The 17,483-nt window shown below is 33.6% G+C and overlaps 2 protein-coding genes and 1 pseudogene across 9 annotated transcripts in view; 2 read left to right on the plus strand and 1 right to left on the minus strand.

Annotated features, from left to right (window-relative positions):
• The window catches only part of LOC126698432 (disease resistance protein RPM1-like), a 99,755-nt gene that overhangs the window by 61,549 nt on the left and 20,723 nt on the right, over positions 1-17,483 (plus strand). Inside the window, exons 1-4 of one of the 8 annotated variants that reach the window (XM_050395655.1) lie at positions 9,250-9,462; positions 9,589-9,670; positions 11,224-13,589; positions 16,135-16,591. The exons of 4 other annotated variants lie outside the window; for them this stretch is intronic. In XM_050395655.1, coding sequence (XP_050251612.1) covers positions 11,358-13,589; positions 16,135-16,218 — 2,316 coding nt within the window. In that variant the 5' untranslated portion in view covers positions 9,250-9,462; positions 9,589-9,670; positions 11,224-11,357 and the 3' untranslated portion in view covers positions 16,219-16,591. Of the gene's footprint in view, positions 1-9,249; positions 9,463-9,588; positions 9,671-11,223; positions 13,645-16,134; positions 16,592-17,483 lie in introns of those variants that run through there. 3 more of the 8 variants (XM_050395656.1, XM_050395652.1, XM_050395653.1) reach the window with 3 other exon arrangements.
• The window catches only part of LOC126699725 (phospholipase SGR2-like), a 111,643-nt pseudogene that overhangs the window by 28,130 nt on the left and 66,030 nt on the right, over positions 1-17,483 (minus strand).
• LOC126698434 (succinate dehydrogenase assembly factor 1, mitochondrial-like) lies at positions 6,344-7,710 on the plus strand. Its single transcript, XM_050395658.1, is given in 2 exon segments — positions 6,344-7,460; positions 7,462-7,710. Coding segments are annotated over 2 exon segments (297 nt in total). The 5' UTR covers positions 6,344-7,412.

The raw sequence follows: 17,483 nt of genomic DNA on the forward strand, positions 1-17,483 counted from the left end.
AGCAAAACTTCATCTTTCTTCGAATTATAAGGTGAAATCCAAAATCAAAACAACCCAAATATACAAATTTGATGTGAGGAGAGGAAGGAAGGAAGGAAGACAAAGAGGCTACCGTTAGAAGCTGAAATTGAAGCTGAAACCGTAGAACAGGAAGATGAAACCGTGATTGAAACGGTAGAACAGAAGCTGAAACCGTGAGAATCAAAAAGTGGGGAAGGGGAAGGGACTAAACCTGAAACAATGAAACAAAACGTGGGACTGGGAGACAGGAAGTTGTAACCGTGAAAAAACATCAGGTTTGACAAAGGGAATTAGTTGAAAAGGTTTGGGGTGTGAGCTTGGGCTTTACAGTGGAATTAAATGTAAAAGAACTGGACTTTAAAGTAGAGATAGAGCTGTAAATAATTTTAGTTTTATTAGGATTTTAAAATTGGTAAAATGTATTTTAAAATTAAATTAAAAATTTAGAAAAGACGATGGAAATGACGTGACTGCTGACGTGGCTTAATGTGAGCGTAGCAACATTAAATGCTACGTTTCAGCTTTTAGTAATATATAGATTTGTGTTTCCCACTTCTAATTGCTTACTTTGCTTCTTGAATCAATCATCATGAAAAGGGCTGACTAATACGAGCAATTGGTCACAATATCTAACATTGGTAGAAGTTTCACATGATGATTAATTCTCAAATTAAACCAAAATTAAAGTGTGTTTTTATTTTTTTATTTTTTATTTTTATACTTTCAACCAAAATTAAAGCAGATCCAAAATATTTTCATAATTAATAAAGGATGAGTTATTGTTGGGTAAGGCTTGGTCAATTAATTAACATCCAAGATGTATACTCTAACCAATAAGCTACAGTTTATCTAAATTTTCTGTGTGTTATGCTACTAACAATTGTTGACTACAGCTCAGCTTTATGAGTCATGAACTATATTACATGAATTGTTTGCTTCATCAAAAAAAAAAAAAAAAGAGATACTAAGTCAATGATGACTACGTCTCATCTTCTAACAGATGAAAATATATATCTTGGATGTTAATTGAGGAAGTCTTACCAGACTAATAGTAAATAAGCTACACCCTTTTTGAGAAGGTGAATAGCTTCATGCGTTATACTTCCTCCAATAAGTCATAGCATCCATTCTATTTCTCTTCATTTCAGCAGTACTTATCTTTAGAGAATAAGAAAGAAATGGGATATTAGAAAGGACGTGAACCTCAAAATCCAGCAACAGGACTAGAGTGTTCAGCTTTAGGGTATGGTAGACATGTTTTATTTCATTTTTTACATATGCTAATGATGTAAGATAGAGCCAAAGTTTAATTGCAAAGTATTTGGGATACATCCATGCTTAAAATTTTGATTTTATTTAATAAATTGATATCCGAGCAATCTCTCCATGTTCATTAGCTATATAATTTTTTAAATATCATTTGATGTTATGGGCTAATCATGTTACTGAACAATCACATTTAAGGTTTGCTCTCTCGTTTAAGCTTAGATGATTGGTGTATTTCACTTTACTTAAGAAAACCCATTCTATATAATTTTACATTTGCTAAATCCATGAAGATATACTGGATTAGGTTGGAATTTCCCTAGTGATTGACCTTTTTATATGTAATAGTGAAGGAAATTAAAAGTCCTACATGAAGTAAAAATAACAGAATTTGAAGAATTAACATCACATATTTGGGTCCAAACACATTTTAACCTTTCAGTTTAAGTGGTATTTCTATATCTTATATTAAGGTTTCGGAGTTAATAAAAATAAATTGGTCCCTCATTCAAACTTTATTTTATCCTAATAATGAATCAAGAAAAGTTACAAAACAGATCCATTTAACTTAGTCTTGTTAATGGTTTAGTTTCAACTCGAACTACTCCTTTATGCAAAAATTTATATTTTGAAGGTTTGCTTTCATAGCTTTGTCATTGTTTGTTAATGACAGCATTAATTGGGGATTCGAATGAACTCAAGTTCTCCTGTGCAGTGCCATTGGACCATAAGGTTCTTGAGTCTTGAAGAAAAATTGTGAACTCAAACATAGCTGATTTGTACTGCTACACATTTTTGAGAATAAGAATACCTTCATCCAATATCTCTCACCTTTATTCTGATTCTTTAGGTCTCCTATGAACAACAATCGAGCAACAAGTCAAAAAGATTATCATTTTCTTTCCCTTCTTTCCATTAATCCATTTTGATATTGTAAATACATGATTGGAAGAAAGGGAATGTAAAACTCCGTGATGAAGCTAGAAGGAAATTTAAAGGCAAAAATCGATTCGGCTGTAGTAAAATATTTGATTAACAATAGCCTTTCAGTTCTTGCAATTGAAGCATCATTGTTATGGGGGGTTCGTGATGCAATTGGTGATGTCAAGGATGAGTTGATAAGTATGCGATCTTTTTTAGTAGATGCTGATAAGAAGGGAGCAAGCAATGAAGGAGAGAAAACTTGGGTGGCAAATGTGAGAGACTTGGCATATGAGGTTGAAGATGTTATTGATCAGTTCATGTATCACATCATTAGCCAACAAACTGGAGGTCGATCTGCCAGGTTCCTACACCAAAATATTTATTTTCCAAAGAAACTATGCGTGATGCATCAAGCCACCACCAAGTTACAGAAAATCAATAAGGCAATCAAGACCATTGCAGAAATGAACCAGAGAAATGGTGTTAATCATGTAGAGGGTACAAGTTCTAAAGATAATCATAAATGGATCGTGCGTCGTGGTGAATCTTCTTTGTTTCTTAAAGAATACGAACTTGTGGGGATTGAAAATAAAAGGCAATTGATAATGGGTTGGTTCATGGATGGAGAACCACATCAGACTGTCATTTCGATAGTCGGGATTGGAGGTTCAGGCAAGACCACACTAGTTGCCAACACCTACAACAATGATGATGTAAAGAAGCATTTTGACTGTTTTGCATGGATCACAGTTTCCCAAGCATATGAATTAGAGGACTTATTGAGGAGCTTGATTACAGAATTCTATGAGTCTAGGAAGCAAGCAAATCTAGTAGACTTGAGTTCCATGAACTACAGATTATTAGTAAAAACACTGGTGAACTATTTAGAGAAGAAAATGTGTCTACTTGTCCTAGATGATATTTGGGACACAAACGTGTTGGATGAAATAAAAGTATTACTTCAAGATAGCTGTCTTGGGAGTAGAATCATCCTTACAACTCAAAAGGAAGATGTAGCTTGCTATCATTTGGGGGGGTAAACATCACATTCATCGTATTCAGCTCCTGCAAAAGGAAGAGGCTTGGGAACTCTTTTGCAAGAAAGCATTCTCAAGCAATCCCAATGGAAGTTGTCCATTGGAGTTTAAATCTTTTGCTCAAACACTCGGGGGAAAATGTGAAGGCCTACCTCTCTCAATTGCAGCTTCGGGAAGTCTTATGTACTCCAAGAATTTGTCTCAATGGAACGAAATTTACAGCAACTTGAATTGGAGTCTAAGTAAGAATCCTAAGCTAGAAGCAGTGAACAAGATTTTGTTGCTTAGTTTCAATGATTTACCATATCATTTGAAGCATTGTTTCTTGTATTGCTCCCTTTTCCAAGAAGATCATGAGATTTGAAGATAAAGGCTCATTAAGCTTTGGATGGCTGAAGGATTTGTAGAACCGATTGAAGGGTGCACTCTAGAAGAAGTAGCAGATAGCTATCTAGTAGAACTCAATTTCCGTAAATGCATCATCTTCTGCAGGGCTTGCTTTATCATTATCAAACAAAGAAAAGTTTGCTGCTGTACATGATGGTGGAGGAGAAATGAAAGAATGCAAAGCATGACGCATTTCAATTCACAAAACCCATGGAGAACTTGAACCATTTACAAGTATGTCAAAGCTTCATTCTTTTCTTGTTTTTAACAAATCGTTGAAAACATTGCCTTCCGGAAGTAAAATGTTAAGGGTCCTAGATTTGGAGGAAGCCTCCATTGATGAATTTCCTGATGAACTATTCAAATTATTCAACTTAAGATATTTGAATTTAAGGGGAACTTTAGTAAAGAAGCTTCCAAATTCCATAGGGAGGCTCCTTAGTCTTCAAACCTTGGACATTAGGGACACACAAATAGAGGCCGTTCCTCATGGAATAGGAAATTGAAAAACTTGCGGCATCTAATTATGTATTGCTACACTGGGAACTGGAATGACTTCAAATATTTTATAGGGATGCAAGCACCATCAAATATCAGGTGGTTAAAGAATTTGCAAACTGCATGCACTATTGAGGCAAAAGGTGACTTGGTAAGACAAATTCGTAGCATGACTCAACTCACCTCGATTGGTATAGGCAACGTAAAAGAAGCAGACGAGATGGACTTATGTGTCTCAATTCAAAACATGCCACATCTTAGGCTCATGTCAATCGAGGTAAATAATGATGAGGAAACTCTCCGAATGGATGCTCTCTCATCCGCTCCTCCCAAACTTCAAAAGCTTTATTTGAATGGAAAACTAGAGAAGGTGCCACAGTTTTTTTGTTCACTTCAAAGCCTTAAAGATTTGCAATTGCATTGGTCAAGGATGGAAGAATATCTACTCCCTCACATTGCTGCTTTGCCCATTTTGGGACGTCTTTCACTTATTAAAGCCTATGTTGGAAAACAGCTATGTTTCATTACAGGCTTTCCCAAGCTCACAGAATTGAGGATCCGTAATTTCCCTCAGTTGAATGAGATAATAATAAAAAAGGGAGTAATGCCAAGTGTGCAATTTCTATGGATTGATAGCTGCATGGAGTTAAAAGACAGTGCCTAAGGGCATTGAATACCTTAATCTCCAAAAACTATTTTGGACATATGCCTCAACGGAACTTAAAAGTTGCATTGAAGGAGAAGGTAGCATGGATTTTCCAAAGGTGCAGAACATCCCAAAGATCTACATAAGGTTGTAATTCGGAATTCTTCATGAAGGTAGCTTTTTAATTATCTGTTTTCCTTCTTTTAATCGTCAAACGAATGGTCATTGCACTCATTTTATCTATCATCTTTAAAAAAAAACAAAAAAAATTGCATCATTTAAGCTATTTCACTAATAAATTTATATATGTCTGTAACATGCTTGACTTATATTATTAATTCACTTTGAAATGGCTTATGTTTTTGAAACTAATGTTTTCTGACATGATAAATAAGTAATCTTTTCTAACGATTAATTTTACTTTACCATATCAATGTTTTTTTTTTCCTTACCTGTGGTAGAATCAGGCTCACTAATGCTTTCTACTGCTTGATTGCTTGTAGACTTGTACTTTGTTTTAGCTACCATCTAGGCATAAGCACATCAATTTCCTCGAAATAGATCAAATTAGTTTCTGGGTCTGACTCATAATGCTTTGTTTAAATATGTATTTAGGTGTTTATGCATGTATGCTAGTGTGTTTGTAGGTGTGTTCTGTATGTGGGTATGTCAAGCCCACCCTATGTTTGAAGAAAGTCCTCTATGGACATTATGTGATTGGAAGATACAAGATGGTGACTTATGTAACCCCACGAATTTTGCTGGATTTTTTTCATTGTGTCTTTCATGCGTGTTGATTATCCTAAGCTTGCATATGATTTTCAATTGTATGTACAAAGGTTTCTTAGTTTTGGTTTGGATATGATGTCTTATTTTGTGGTTTCGAACATGTATTGGTCTGTTTTTATAAGCCACATGTTAGCCTGCAATTTGTTTATATATAAATATTTGTGTTTACTTTGCTTCTTGTATAATATGAGAACTAGTCCTCGTGAGAAACTTTGATTAATAATTGCTTCTTCTTTTTTTAATTTTTTTTTTTTTTTTTTATGTCATTGATACTAGGATGTTTGAATACTCAATGCTCACATCGTTAGTCTCCCACACTATGGTGGTAGGTTTATTGTCTAATTTAAGATAAGATGTCTTCTGTACTTGCAATTTAGCTTGATACAAGCTGCCAGTGTCTTTTCATTGATGCCCTTTTACATACTATTATGTTATCCATTTGAGAAGCAACATTTAGATTCAGAAATAATTTTCTTGACTGTATAAATGTTGTCCCCTCATATTTTCCTCACAGGTGTTCCCCTCGCATTCATGCCGAGGCATTGTTGTTTTGAGGAGATCATGTATGGGAGGGGGGACTAGTGCCTTGTTTATGGGAAGATGCTCTTAGGTTGTACTTTCTTTTAGCATTATCTCTTAACCTTAGAACCTAATGATGTGGATGAAAATTCCACGTGGAACTCGAGTCTTAGAGACTCGAGTTCCAGTGGGTACTCGTACATGAAGACGAACAGATCCACGGAGAAAAAGAAAAAAAAGAAGAATAAAACACGGAGAAGAGGAAAAAAAGAAGAAGAACACCAGCACCAGATCGCGTCCAATCGGAGCTCCAGCGTTCTTGCTCTATTCTTTGTCTCTTCGTCCACCCAGTCGTTGAAGATCAGATCGTCCACCAGCACCAGATCGCCCACCCAGATCGCTCTGTTCTTCTTCCTTCTTCTCCAACAAAATCATCTTCTTCGGCGCTGCGTTCTTCAGGTTTTGTTTTTTTTCAAGTCCGACAAAAATCGAGTTTGTAAGACTCGGATTTGGTTTTTAGAACTCGAGTCTTATAGACTCGAGATCTATGGGGCTAAATCAGCACGGTTTTTAGAACTCGAGTCTTATAGACTCGAGATCTATGTGGCTAAATCAGCACACGGCAGTAGTAAAACTGGAGTTTGAAAGCGATGATTTTCGTCATCGATCTCGAGTTTTAGAAACTCAAGATGCTATTTTCCATAATCCTTTCAAACAATAGTTAACTTACTATATACAACCCCTTCACACTATTAGTCAACAAATTCCCCCATTTTTACTGCATTCCTTATTTCTTAGGTTGTCTCATGAAGAGAAATTAGTGCTCAAAGTCATAATATCCAAGTACTAAGTGTTGAGGGTTAGCAAAAAAAAAGTACTATATGTTGAACATTTTTGTCTGTCTTCTTTTTTGTGATTAGAAATGCAACTTGATAATTTGTGTTACCTAAGTTAACAATATCTATTTGAATTTGTGAACATAATAATCTTAGTCATAACTCATAGGTTGCTCTTTTGTCATTTGCTGTTGGACATGTATATACTAATATGATAGCCTCTTTGTGCAGTTTTTCTCCTCTATCATATGCAACTCTTTTTATCTTGTAATCATTTTACAAAGGAAGAAGTACTGATGTCTTTCCTCTTTGCTTTCAAACAAGCTTGCATTTTTGTTTCCTCAAAATGTAGTTATGGTTAATTTTGTTTAAGTTTTACAAATAAATAGTGTTTTATATTGCTTTGCAGTGTGAGTGAAGAAACTTCATAAATTCCTTTTCTGACTGTTCAGAAAGCATATCTAATTTCAAAATTAATGAGACGATGCTATGGGAACCTCTAGCAGTCCAAGGCTTTCTGGAATGCAGAAGCAAGTACTTAAGTCTATATAGAGGGTTTTTGTGAGCAGATCATTCCAAATCTGCTGAAGATCGACATAAGATTGAATCAATTGGGTCAGCTGAGTTCTGTTGTAATTCCAAGCAAGTAGATCGGAAAAATTTCCTCTACATCGTGTATTTATTTCTCCGAGGTAAGAAACAGTTGGATCAGCTTAAGAGTCCTGATTTAATTGGGTTGTCGTCGTTAAATGCCAGTGTCTTTGAAACCATAAATCCTAAGCCTTGAACAAAGACATTTATTTAATTCTTATGCTGTTTTGAAGATGAAATTCGTTTTTTTTTTTTTTTTTTGATGCAATGAAATTCGTTTTATTCACTAGTTAAATGATTATTTGATGAAAAGGATATCACGGTCTCAAAATCTTAGTATTAGTAAATTAAGACATGGTATACTGCTTTAAAAGTTGTAAATCTTTTCCAACTATTGATTATTCCATCCTCTTCAAGGGCAGCATATATAGATGAATCTTATACTTAAGTCATGCTCTTAAACATATGCTTACTTTTAGGCTTAGATGTCCAACTCTTATCCTTCGTGTTGTTTATGATATGACGAATATTTTGCCATGTCTTAAAACATGTAGGTAGTGAATAACTGAATATGATCAATTCCAGAGAAATAAAGAAGGATTCAGCGTATGATATTCTTATGATAAGGATTCAGCCTTTTCAACCTAAGTTAAGAGTGTATATAATTTTTTATTTATTTATCTTCAATATGAGGAAATTCGAGGCTGGGCTCAATCCGTGAGAATTGAAGCCCCCGGAGTGAACGAGCAAAAACAAAAGCTTGATTAACTTTAACGTATCAACTGAGAACTGCTCTATTTTGAAAAATGAGTTCAATAATGAAGGCTTCATGCATTTTTTTTTTCTTCATGCATTTTTTTTCTTTACTTTTTAACCAATTATCAAAAAAAGAAAGAAAGAAGAGGATTTGAACCCTTAAGGCTTAAAGTTTCGGCTGGAAATATTAGTTTTGCCTTTGGAAATTATTGAGAAAAGTTTAGTTTTTTGCTTTTTGTCTCAGTTTTTTTTTTTTTTTTTTTTTTTCAAATATTTTAACTTTTAGATTTTTTTGAAATAAACTAATTTTAGTATTTTGTAACACATTTAACATAAAAATTATAAAATATTATAGTTTTTATTAAACACTAGACAAATAAATTACCGAAAATAAATGATTATGAGACAAACATCAAAACTTCTGAACTTGATGGACTTGTTGGGATACAAGTTGGAAGCTATAGAAGTTATTTTTGTTAGAGAAATCAAACATTGCCTCATTCACTGATTTGATAATGTAGATTCAAAATCAATTGGTCAGTCACCACATAGGATGTGGCTTGATAGTAGGAGTCCTTATCCCAATATTTAGAGAGGAGTGGTTCAAGCGATTGTCCAACAAGGCCCGTATTGTATACGTGGTACTACTTATTGTTGTCACGTGATGTGAGGTCGATAAGTCTGCACTGAAAATCCCCTTTTTCATTCAGCCCAAAAAAAAAAAAAAAAAAAAAAAAAATCAATTGTTCAGTCCAAGTGACCAATAAATCAATACCAAACTTTCATCGAAAAAACCAAGATCCAATCACAATCATTCCAAAAGTCACAATATCAGGGATAATTGTCCACGTTTAAGTGTGAACATGATGACAAAGTTTCTCATCATTATAAATGACTATTGAAGACTATCTCAAATGGTAAAGCAAGTGAAAACGAAAGAAGAAGAAAGTGGTTGACAAAGGGCTGCTTCATGTCTGTCAAAGGCTACTCATTCTCTGTTTTTCTGAGAAGAAAAAAAAAAGGCTACTCATTCTCAAGTGAAAAACAGAGTGGAGAAAAACCATCTTGATATTATTTCTCATGTGCAGTCCTCCCTATATGTAATTATTTATCATCTTCAATTGTAAACTCCTCTTATAAGCTCTTGAAGTATACAATTCTTCTGAAGAAAATATTCATGTTTAATTTTCAAGTAAGTTTATTCTTTAAATATTTCTCATTTTTCACCACTGTATTTGCATATTTTAAATATTCAAGTAAGTTTATTCTATTAGCAATTGTTTCTATATTTGATGATTTGTTCTTTTGGATCTCCTAGGTTCCCACATCTATCTTCAAGTTGAATATCAGATGGTGTAAATCTTGGGTACCAATTTCGACTAGTGGACTCAGGACTGGAGGTTGGAGTTGAAATTTTTATTTATTATTTTATTAATTTGAATACTGTAAATTGGAGTTCAATTCTACTTATGTCTATATCATCTATTCATTCTTTATTAATTATTGAGACCACACTTAATGAGGTTGAGGTTGGGTCAGTTTGAATTTCTATTTTTTTTTTTTTTTAGGGGAGTTTGAATTTCTTTTTCTTTTTTTTCTGTTTTTTTTTTTTTTTTTTTTTTTTTTTTTTTTACTACGGGGGAGTATGAATTTCTAATTGTTCTGCTTTTAATCAATTAGTTTGCACTTTTATTAGTAAATTTCATTTGTAAGTGTGGGGGTATTTCATGAGGAATAAATACGGGTCTTTATCTTTTCAGTTGGTGGAATCACTTCATTTTATGTATTAATATTTTCTATTCTCTCTCATTGGTCACCTATTGTCTAACTGTATTAGTTTAAATTGAAAATTGCAATGCTTTTATTATCAATGAAACTTATTGTTTGAAAAGAAAAAAAAATGCCAAATTGTTTGACCAATTAATGATAAAGAGGAATAAAAATCCTCAGTCATGCTTTGGGTGTTCTACTATAAAGTGAAACAATTAAAATAAATTGGTCCGTTATGGAAACATGACTCTATGGTTTATTAATAAAGAAATAATAGATCAAGGAAAATTGAAATGTAAATTGTAAAGCATCTCTTAAACATGGCAAATCAAATAAATTTGTTAAACTTCATCTCTTATTAATGATTTAATTGTCACTTGAACAACTTTAATATGTGAAAATTTATATTTTTGTCAATGTCTTTTACTGTCTTTTTACCTGAGAATAAATGCAATTATTATCATGTAATAATTTGTCTAAAAGTTTTAAATTTTGTAATAAGATAAGAATGATATTTTAGAAAGACTCAATTATTTTTTTTCGGAAGAAATAAAAAGAAAAGTCAAAATTTTGGTCCATAAATTTTTTAATTTTTTTTATCAAATTATCGTTATTTCATTTTAGTACTTAAATCTTTTTTTCTTTTTCTTTTTTTTGAGAATCTTACTCCTTAAATCTTTATAAACATTTATTGGTACCTCGCCTTTCCTTATCATTATTATGCAATAAAAAAATATATAAAAAAAAAAATCTAATATAAAGACTAATGTACACATCCTCCTTTTTTTTTTTTAATGAAAGTTCACGAATCACATCCTTCTAGTGTTCTATTTAATGTACAAATCACCTATTAGACAACATATGGTGGCATAAATACAAACCATGTGGAAACGATGATATTTTAATTATTGAAATGTTCTGTTTAAAAAATATATATATTGCAAGTTTCTTAAAAAAAATGAAAATGTTGCCAGCGACAAATAGAAATATTTCTCACTGTTTAATTTAGACAAGTCAACGATCATTGATTAATTTAAATAAATACAAAAAATCATTGTTTTCTACACCACTTATCCCCCCCAAAAAAATCATTCTTCAACTTAACTGACGTACTGGTACACTTTTTGAGAATTAGAATACTTTCATGCATTATGTTTCTCACCTCTATTCTTTTTTTGTGCAGGTCTCCTAGGACTGGCAAGCAACAAGTCAAAGCATGGCATTCTCTTCCTCTTTGGATGTGATATAATTGGAAGAAAGGGAGCATAAAAACTTGGTGACTAAAGCTAGAAGGGAGTTTGAACTGTGAATTTAAAAATGGATCAGGCTGTAGTGGAACTCTTGATTGAAAATATCATTTCAATCCTTTCAAATGAAGCATCTTTGTTATGGGGCGCTCGTGATGCAATTGAAGATATCAAAGATGAGTTAATAAGCATGCAATCATTCTTAGTAGATGCTGATAGAAAGGGAGTAGGGAGGGAAGGAGAGAAAACTTGGGTGGCAAATGTGAGGGACTGGGCGTATGATGTTGAAGACATTATTGATGAGTACATGTATCACATAAATCACCAACAAATTGGCGGTCAATCTTCCTGGAACCTTCACCACACCATTAACTTTCCAAAAAATCTCTGGGTGAGACGTCAAACTGCCACCAAGATACAAAAAATTAACGAGAAAATAAAGGGCGCCATACCAGAGAGGAAGCAAAGATATGGTATTGATCATATAGAGGGAACTAGTTCTAAAGATAATCAGAAATGGGTGGTGCGTCATGCTGAATCATCTCTTTTTTTTAAAGAAGACGAACTTGTTGGGAGTAGAATCATCCTTACAACTCGAAAAGAAGATGTAGCTTGCTATCATTTGGGAGGTAAACATCATATTCATCATATTCAGTTGCTGCAAAACGAAGAGGCATGGGAGCTCTTTTGCAATAAAGCATTCATAAATTGTACCAATGGAAGTTGTCCACTGGAGCTTAAATCTTCTGCTGAAGAACTTGTGCGAAAATGCGACGGCCTACCTCTTGCAATTGCGGCTTTGGGTAGTCTTATGTACTCCAAGAATATGTCTGATTGGAACGAAATTTACAACAGCTTGAATTGGAGTCTAAGTAAAAATCCTAAGCTCGAAGCAGTGAAGAGCATTTTGTTGCTTAGTTTCAACGATTTACCATATCAATTGAAGCATTGTTTCCTATATTGCTCTCTTTTCCCAGAAGATCATGAGATTCGAAGAAAGAGGCTCATAAAGCTATGGATGGCAGAAGGATTTGTAGAACAAGATAAAAGGTCCATGCCAGAGGAAGTAGCAGAGAGCTACCTATTAGAACTCATATTTCGAAGCATGCTTCAAGTTGTAAAAAGGAATGCAAATGGAAGGCCAAAGAGATGTAAACTGCATGATATTCTGCGGGAGCTTGCTCTATCAATATCAGAGAGAGAGAAGATTGGTGTTGTACATGTTGGAAGAGAAGAAATGACAGAATGCGAAGCACGCCGCATTTCAATTCACAAAACTGATGGAGAAGTCAAATCATTTACGAGTATGCCAAAGCTCCGTTCTTTTCTTGTTTTTAACAAGATGTTGAAAACATTGCCTTTTGGAAGTAAAATGTTAAGGGTCCTATATTTGGAAGATGCCCCTATTGATGACTTGCCTGATGAACTATTCAAATTATTTAACTTAAGATATTTGAATTTAAGGGGAACTTTAGTTAAGGAGCTTCCAAAATCTGTAGGACGGCTCCAAAACCTTCAAACCTTGGACATCCGAGACACAAAACTAGAGGTCCTTCCTTGTGAAATAGGAGAGTTGCAAAACTTGCGGCATCTAATTCTACACCAATACACTGGAAATTGGAATGATTTCAAATTTGTTAGTGGGCCGCGAACACCATCAAATATCTGTAGATTAAAAAATTTGCAAGTCGTGACATATTTAGAAATAAAATGTGACTTGTTGAAACAAATTCGGAGCATGACTCTGCTTACCACAATCGTTCTTTCAAATGTGAAAGCAGCAGATGAGGTGGACTTATGTGATTCAATTCATAACATGAAGCTTATGCGCTACTTGTGTATGGATGCACTTTCATCTCCTCCTACCAACCTTCAAAAGCTTGTTTTGGTTGGAAAACTAGAAAAGGTGCCACAGTGGTTTCATTCACTTCAAAGCCTCACATATTTGTATCTGCATTGGTCGAGACTGGAAGAAGATTTACTCCCTCACATTGCTGCTTTGCCCCATTTGGGACATCTTTCACTTTTTTATGTCTATGTTGGAAAACAGCTATGTTTCAGTACAGGCTTTCTTAAGCTTACAAGATTGAGTATTAGTAATTTCCCTCAATTGAATGAGATAATAATAGAAAAGGGGGTGATGCCAAATCTGAAAACCCTACAGATTGACAGCTGCATGGAGTTAAAGACAGTGCCCAAGGGCATTGAATACCTTAAAAATCTCCAACAACTGTATTTGGAATCTGTTTCAATGGAACTTCAAAATAGCATTGAGGGAGAAGGTAGCGTGCATTTCCCAAAGGTGCGGCAAATCCCAAACATCCGCATCTGGTAGTAATTTGAAATGTTTAATGAAGGTAGCTTCTCAATTGTATCTGTTCTTCATCTTCCTTTTATCTTTAAATGAATGGTCATTGCATTCATTTTATATTTTATCCTAAAAAAGAAAAAAAAAAAAATTGCATCATTTAAGCTATTTCACCAATAAATTTATATAAGTGCGTAACATGCTTGATTTATATTTTATTATTAATTCACTTTGAAATGGTTTATGGTTTTGGAACTAATGCTTTCTGACATGATGAATTAGTAATATTTTCTAATGATTAATTTGACTTTATTGAATCTTTGTTTTTCGGTTTTACCCGTGGTAGAATCAGGCCAACTAATGCTTTCTACCGCTACATTTATTGTAGTTTGTTTTAGCCACCATCTTGGCATAAACACTTCAATTTCCATGAAATAGATCAAATTAGTTTTTGGGTCTGACCCATAATGCTGTGTTTATTTATGTATTTAGGTGTGCATGCATGATTGCTAGTGTGTTTGTGAGTGTGTTCTGTATGTGGGTATGTCAAGCCCACCATTTATTCGAGGAAAGTCCTCTGTGGAGGTTGTCTGATTGGAAGATATTATGTACCCCAAGACTTTAGTTTTGTGGATTTTTCATTATGTCTTTCATGCGTGTCGATTGTTTTTGAGCTTGCAACATTCAATTGTATGAACAACGGTTTCTTAGATTTGGTTGGGTTATGATATCTATTTGTGGTCTGTGGAACATGAGTTTGTTTTAATAAGCCACGTGTTTGCCCATGATTTGTTTATATATATATATATATATATATATATATTCGTGTTTCTAAGTGCTTTTTAGCTTCTTGTATCTGAGAACTAGTCATAATGAGAAACTTTGATTAATAGTAGGTTTTTTTTTTTTTTTTAAAGAAAATTTATTGATGAATAAGCACATTACAAATAAAGAGCAAAAGCTCACAGCTAGCAGAGTACAACCACTCTGATACGCACAAAAAGTCCTTTATAGACCACCTAACTGAGATTGCTAGCCTACAAATCAATAAGACTAACAATTTGACACCAAAACTATTAAAGCCAGGCTATAAACAGGGATAGTTTCTAGGATCTGCCAATGACAGTTCCACCAGATTGGAAACATCTTAGGGCCTAATTAACACCGACTGCTTTCAACACAGAGCAGCACCTGAGGCAATCATCAACTTCAACCAACTATCTTTGAACATTCTTGGGCTGGACAGATTCCTTCATGTCCCAGTTACATCATAAATACTCGATATTGGATAGAATCACAGTTGGAGCCTTTGCTTTCAACTCTAGGTTTGGCATCCTTGTTAATAGATTTGACTATCTGTTCTAATAGCTTTTTTCCTTTACATTGATAATAGGATGTTCGATTGCTTAGTGGTCACATTGTTTGTGTTACACACTGTTTATAGATTTATGGTCTAATTTTAGACAGAATATTAGACTGTCTTCTGTACTTGCATATCAGCTTTGTATGCGCTGCCTGTGTTTTATCATTGAGACCCCTGTACGTACTTCTATCCATTTGAGATGCGTTATATAAGATCAGAAATAAATTTCTTGATGTATACTAGTATTTACCTCATATTTAAGCTGAGACGTGGTTGTTTTGAGGAGCATATTCACTAGTGCCTTGTTTCTAGGAAGATGCTCAGAGGTTGAACCTTCTTTTTGCATCCTCTTAACCTTAGTACCCAGTAGGCGCACAAACGATTAGCCAAAAGATGCTTTCCCCCTCCATTTCTGTATTAGCACATGAAAAGTGTTTGTGTCAAGTTAGGAAAAAAGTTTCCCAGTTTCTGTATTACACATTATGCTCTTTAGTTCACAATTCATATATAAATGAGATGTGATTATGGTTTATTTATTTTTGGATAAGTATACTCAGAGTCTTATTATTTTAACTTTATTAATGCATCTTTGGCCATTAACATATGGTTCTTGAGTCTGTCTTAAAAATCTTTGACTTAACATATAAATTCTAAATAAGATTTCCAGTAGTCCTTTTTTTCCCCCTCTTTTTTTTCCAATTATTCTTATGGGTAGAAAGTTCTTGCTTTAAACTGTATTTTCATTGCATTCCTCATGTTCGGTTGTCTTAAGCTCATGAAGAGAAATTAGTGCTCAAAGTCATAATATCCAAGTACAACCTGTTGAACAATTTTGTGTCTGTCTTCTTTTATGTTATTGGGAGCGCAACTTGATAACTTGTGTTACTTAAGTTAGCAATATCTATTTGAATTTGGGATTGTACTCATATAGTCATGACTCATAAGTTACTCTTTTGTTATTCACTGTTGGATGTCCATATACAGTAGCACTTTATGTAGGTTTTCTCCTTTATCATATGCATCTCTTTTTATCTTTTTATCATTTTGGAAGTAAGAAGCAAGAAATCTTTTGTCGTTGCTTACGAACATGCTTGCATTTTTGTTTTCCTCAAAATGTAGTTACAGTTATTTTTGTTCAAGTTTTATAAATAAGTACTATTTGATGTTGCTCTGCAGTGTGAGAGAAGAAAGTTCATAGATTTCTTTACTTGCTGCCCAGAAAGCATCTTCAATTGCGAACTTAATGAGAAGATTCCATGAGAACCTCTAAGGGTCCAATGCTTTTTGGAATGCAGAAGCAAGCACTTCTATATAGAGGGTTTTTGTGAGTAGTTTATTCCAAATCTGCTGAAGATCGACATAAGATTGCTTCCATTGTGTCAGCTGAGTTCTGCAGTAATTCTAAGCAAGTAGATTGGGAAATTTTCCTCTGTATTGAGTACTTTCTTCGCTGTGCTAAGAAACATTTGGATCAGCTCAAGAGCCCTGATACTATTGGGTTGTCGTTAAATGTTTGCGTCTCTGAAACCATAAATCCTAAACCTTGAACAAAGACATTATTTAATTCTTATTCTGTTTTGAAGCTGAAATTTGTTTTATTCACTAGCTAAATGATTATTTGATTAAAAGGATATCTTGGACCCAAATTCTTAGTATTAGTAAATTAAGACATGGTCTACTGCTTTAAAAGTTGCAAATCTTCCCAACTGTTGATTATTCTATCCTCTTCAAGAGCAGCATCTATAGATGAATCTCATACTTTTAATTATTTATCATATGGTTCCCTGTTTTGGCAATTATTTCTTGTTGAAGCTCTTAAACATATGCTTACTTTTAGGCTTAGATGTCCAACTCTTATCCTTTGTGCTGTTTATGATATGATGAAAATTTTGCCATGTTTTAAAACGTGTAGGTAGTCGTGAATATGATCAATTCCATAGAAATAAAGAAGCAGGAGCGGAGCTAGGATTTTTTGTTTGGAGGGGCCGAATTTTGATATTAATATATTAGTTTTGAGTCAAGATAAACCATCCTGCACATGCATAAATGTACATACACAAATATAAACACTAATATTTTGATACTAGAGTAGCTCATAATTTATAAATATATTGTATATAAAATTAACAACTTTCAAATATATATATTCACAAGATAATTTTTTAGGGAAACTTATCATCTTTTAAACTCCAATGAGTATACAAAAGTTGTCTAGTTTGATATTAAACATGTACAAAAAAATAAATTAGAGAAAACAAAAACTACCTTGTCTCTATAACTATTAGACCAACTGACAAATTCTATTGGTTTTTAAGAGCATTATTGGACTAACTCAAACATTTGGGGGGGGCCAATTTCTATTTTTGTAACTAAATATTTAAATTTTTAATACTTATACATAATATAAAATAATTTTTTAAAATTTTGGAGGGGCCATGGCCCCCCCAAGCCATGCTATAGCTCCGCCCCTGTAAAGAAGGATTCAGCCTTTTCAACCTAAATTATTATGATATCGTTATAATTTT

The sequence above is a fragment of the Quercus robur genome, chromosome 9 (genome assembly GCF_932294415.1).
Source record: "Quercus robur chromosome 9, dhQueRobu3.1, whole genome shotgun sequence".
NCBI classification, from domain to species: Eukaryota; Viridiplantae; Streptophyta; class Magnoliopsida; order Fagales; family Fagaceae; genus Quercus; species Quercus robur.